This window comes from Octopus sinensis, linkage group LG4 (genome assembly GCF_006345805.1).
Source record: "Octopus sinensis linkage group LG4, ASM634580v1, whole genome shotgun sequence".
Classification (NCBI taxonomy): domain Eukaryota; kingdom Metazoa; phylum Mollusca; class Cephalopoda; order Octopoda; family Octopodidae; genus Octopus; species Octopus sinensis.
The window spans coordinates 75258962-75264118 of record NC_043000.1 but is presented as its reverse complement, the minus strand read 5'-3'; the positions used below and the strand labels follow the sequence as shown (position 1 = coordinate 75264118).

At 33.7% G+C, this 5157-nt stretch overlaps 1 protein-coding gene across 3 annotated transcripts in view; it reads right to left on the bottom strand.

The window, feature by feature from the left end:
• Positions 1 to 2871, bottom strand: part of LOC115210247 — a 155531-nt gene extending 152660 nt beyond the window's left edge. The window contains exon 1 of one of the 3 annotated variants that reach the window (XM_036502169.1): positions 2602 to 2871. In XM_036502169.1, coding sequence (XP_036358062.1) covers positions 2602 to 2615 — 14 coding nt within the window. In that variant the 5' untranslated portion in view covers positions 2616 to 2871. The remainder of the gene's footprint in view (positions 1 to 2601) is intronic. The other 2 variants (XM_036502168.1, XM_029778723.2) reach the window with 2 other exon arrangements.
• Between the last annotated feature and the right edge of the window lie 2286 nt (positions 2872 to 5157).

Here is a 5157-nt window from a genome sequence, read left to right as displayed (position 1 = left end):
CGGACGTTAAACGATGATGATGATGATGATGATGATATACACACACATTCAAAATGTGACTGCATGTGTATAGTTAGCGATTTTTTTCCTCCTTTCTTTCCTTTCCTGAGCGTATAATTATACTATACTTGTTCTACGTCCTCGCGTTGTCGTGTTTTCTTGTTTGGATTAACTTTATATATATATAGATGTATATTACACATAGACATGTATACATATACATCTATATATATATAAAGTTAATCCAAACAAGAAAACACAACAACGCGAGGACGTAGAACAAGTATAGTATAATTATACACTCAGGAAAGGAAAGAAAGGAGGAAACAAATCACTAACTATACACATGCGGTCACATTTTGAATGTGTATATCATCATCATCATCGTTTAACGTCCGCAATCCATGCTAGCATGGGTTGGACGGTTCGACCGGGAATCTGGGAAGCCAGAAAGGCTGCACCAAGCTCCAGTCTGATCTGGCAGTGTTTCTACAGCTGGATGCCCTTCCTAACGCCAACCACTCCGTGAGTGTAGTGGGTGTTTTTTACGTGCCACCAGCACAGGTGCCAGGCGAGGCTGGCAACGGCCACGATCGGATTGGTGGATGAAGTAAAAAAAAAAAAGAAAAAAATGTACTATACAACTTAGTAGAAGTATCAGCTAACAAGAATTCACATGGTCATTGAAAAAATCATTGTGGAAATCTCTAGGTGTCTGCTTGACCTGCTAGAAAAGGCAGCCATGTCATGGTTTAATGTCTTAAAAAATAAGAAACAGCAGAGGAAACATAATGTAGTCCTTGCATGAAATGGTCATGTCTGGAATGGTTTTGATCATGTGCCAGCTCAGTCGGAGTCTAAATGATGAGTTAGCTTTTGATTTATGTGTGTATAGTCTGTTTTTATTTTTTATTTATATATATATATATATATATTATATATATATATATACATGTACATATATATATATGTGTGTGTGTGTGTGTATGTGTATATATATATATACACAAAGTGAGATAGGGGTTGTGAGTGTAACCCTCTATGGGATAACATATATCCAATATACTGCCAATAAAGCACCCAATAAAGTTAATACATAAATGCTAAGAATTGCAATGCAATTAATTCATTTATTATATTGGCGAAGGTAAAATGTTTTACCTCAAATTCAAAATAAGAAAATGTATTCCTCCATTTTCTTATTTTGTATATATATATACATATATATATATATATATATATATACACACCTATATATATATACATGTATATATATACATCTATATATATATATATATATATATATATACATGTAAATTTCAATTTAAAATAATAAGGGTGAAAAATTGAATATTAATTTGAATAATATCAATTTAAAACCAGTGGTGTAGCAAAAAATCTGACGTTTCAGAAAAAATTATATTACATACATATAAGAGCATTGATTGTTGCATTAGTTGGTAACAATTCAAAGTGAATTACTCCTTTGCAATTCCACTAGATAGAGAGAAGAACCTTTTCCCCATGAAGTTCCCTTCTCGGTTGTGGTTGAGCTGTTTCCCTTTTACCAAGCCACTGTTTACGACATTTAACATTTCAATAGAAGACCCAATTTTTGTCACCAGTCACAGGTTTATCCAAAAAGGGTGAAATGAATTCATGAGAATGGAGAGAACAGATGTCAACTCATGAGTTGCAGTTGCTTTGGGACAATTCATGAGGCATCCATTAGGAACCTTTCCAAGTTGTTGAAGATGACGATGAACTGTTGAATGGTTTGCCTCAAGGAGCTTATCATCAAACTCAACTGGACGTCCTGTTCGATCTTCATCATCAAGGCTGAAATATCCACTTCTGAATTTTGCAAACTATCTTCTGCAAGTTCTTTCATTCAAGCATTCTTTCCCATAATCCGAATGTATGTTTCGAGTTGCTTCGGCTGCAGAGTTTCCATTTTGTACTCATAAAGCATTACGTGCCTCAAATGCTCTTTGGATACTTATATGTTAGAAAGGGTTTTAATCAAATAAATTTTAATTCTATTATTCTGTAAAATAATATTTAATTAGTTTAAATGTACACAAATGCATAAAAATAATTTTTAATTCCATTAGACATTCTAAAATACTATTAAATTTCATTCAATTTTAAAAAGGTAAAATTGGTCAGAACTTATGGCATGACCTGATACTTTCCCTCTCTCTATATATATATGTATAGAGAGAGAGAGATTATATTCATATATACATACAGACATAAACACATACATATATATATTATACCCCATTTTCCTAAAAGTCATGAGGGAAAAACTCGGATCTTGAGAATTTTCCTAAGTCCTCTCCCCATCCTCCCGTTGCTTTGTGCGCATTTTTCTTTTCATATTCGTTTCCTAAACATTGTTTTACACCCATTCCAGTATTCTTTTGGGATTTTCATTTCCGGGTCAAGATGTAAACATTAACGAAATTAGCAATCATTTTTAACGGCACGAGACAAGCTAGTATTTAATAATGTAGATGTAAGACAAAATAGTTGAAGGAAACAAGAATATTTAAAAGAATTGAAAAAAAACAAAGGAAAGGATAATATTTCACTCACAGCTCAGACGACATAAGCTTCTATATACCCGCCCAAACTTAATTACCGTAAATAGGTCTTTGCAACTGCTGCAAAGTCACACCTTACCACGTTTGCTTTTTGATTTTATTTCGTTGTTGATGTTATTTTTAGTTTAACGTTAAATGCTTCCTCTCAACAGTTACTTCTTCGTTTGGCAACCTTTTGATAACCGTACATGAGAAGTGAAAGTATTTTTCGGCAATTTCCGTAATTTGTTTTTTATTTCTTTAATTTTTTTCAGTTAAAGTGTTTTATGTTTGTGTACTTTTTGTATATGTACGTATTTATGTGTGTGTATGTATGTATATTTTTGTATGTAAGATTAAGTATGCATGTGTCTATGGTCAAAGATAAAGAATACGCACACTGGGTAGTTAGGGTTACACCGAAAATGGGTGGTGTGCGTATTCTTTACCTCCGCTGTGTTTATAAGTATATATGTATTTTGGGGTATCTGTATATATGTTTATGTATTTGTTGTATATATATATATATGTATGTGTCTATGTATGAATATATACATGTATATTTGTGTATATACAATACTTACATACACAAATATATAAACATACTTAATACATACAAAAGATCCCCAAAAATTCATAAACTTATACGATTCAGTTGGAAAACCAAATTAAATAAAAATTGTTTACGGAAATTACCGAAGAAGTACTTTCACTTCTCGTATTTAATCGGTGAGAGAGAGAATAAAAGGGGGTCCATTTTGTTGCTATTACAGATTTAAAAATTTTTTAAATTTTTGGCAATCTTTCGTTTGTAGTAGCACGTTTCCGTCGATGATTTCCGTAAAAAACTTTTATTTTTTTACATATGGGCTTGCGGGAACATTTGAAGTAATGAGAGCGAAAGAGACTAAGAGAAAGCGATTTTATGACGAGGGAATTTCTTTTGAAGTTACCGAAGCATTGATGTACATGTGTGTGTGTGTGTGTTTGATGGGGTGTGGGAGACAGACAGTATGTTGTGTAAGTGAAGTGCTTCTGTTAGTGTGTGTGAAAGAGAGATAACTGAAATTTTTTACTCGGTGTGTGTGTGTATATGTATGTATGCATGTATATGGGTGTGTGTATGTATCTATGTATGTGTGTGTGTGTAAGTATGTGTGTGTGTATGTATGTATGGCCGATTCAGTGTACACTGAATCGGCCATACATACATACATACACACACACACACATACATAGATACATACACACACACACATACATGCATACATACATATACACATACACCGAGTAAAAAATTTCAGTTATCTCTCTCTTTCACACATTACTCTCTCTGTCTCTTCACACACACTAACAGAAGCACTTCACTTACACAACATACTGTCTGTCTCCCACACCCCATCAAACACACACACGCGCGCGTGCGCACACACACATACACATGTACATCAATGCTTCGGTAACTTCAAAAGAAATTCCCTCGTCATAAAATCGCTTTCTCTTAGTCTCTTTCGCTCTCATTACTTCAAATGTTCCTGCAAGCCCATATGTTAAAAAATAAAAGTTTTTTACGGAAATCATCGACGGAAACATGCTACTACAAACGAAAGATCGCCCAAATTTTATATATTGATGTATTTTATGCATTGATTTCGAAAAATGTTACAGAGGTTTAAAATTTGAAGATCGCCAAAATTAAAATTTTGAAGCTAGAATTTCCTGTGTTATAGCTGTCTATCACAAAATGAAAACAAAAGCATTACAACGACGAATTTTTATTAGACAAAATTAAAACAGAGCATTACGTAAGTTGTGAGAACTTTTGAAATGTTAATAAGTTTTAAAGTATGAAGTTATGTGAAACGGTCGAAAAGGCATGTAAATAATTTGAAAAGGAAAGAAAATCTTGAACGAAATATTTTTGTAAAAAACAAAGTGCACGTTAGTAGTGAAACTCTCTTTACACTATTTACTTTAAGATAAAACATCTTTCTCTTGAAAGTAAGAAACCACCTCTTCCTCAGTTTTCATTTTGTCTATTATACTTGAAAGGTTAAACAAGTTAGCTGTGGACTTACTTATATTTAGTTTGAAAAGGTTCAGGAAATCACACAGTTCAAAATTATATTACCTTGTCCTTATTCTTAGTGCAACTTTTGAAGAGTGCATTTGATTTTAACAGTTATTTTTTCAAAGCTATAATGGAAGTGACAAAGGAGCATATTTGGCATACTTTGCTTTATGAGTTCAATAAAGGAAACAATGCAATGGAAAGTGTGGGGAATATTAATATAGTATATGTACAGAGATGCCGTAAGCAAGGTTAGGGTTGGCAACATGTACACAGAAGAATTCAAAGTAGAGGTTGGGGTCCACCAGGGTTCAGTACTCAGCCCCCTCCTATTTATCATAGTCCTCCAGGCAATAACAGAGGAATTCAAGACAGGTTGCCCCTGGGAGCTCCTCTATGCTGACGACCTCGCTCTAATTGCTGAGTCACTATCAGAACTGGAGGAGAAGTTCCAGGTGTGGAAGGAGGGTTTAGAATCGAGGGGCCTTAGAGTCAACC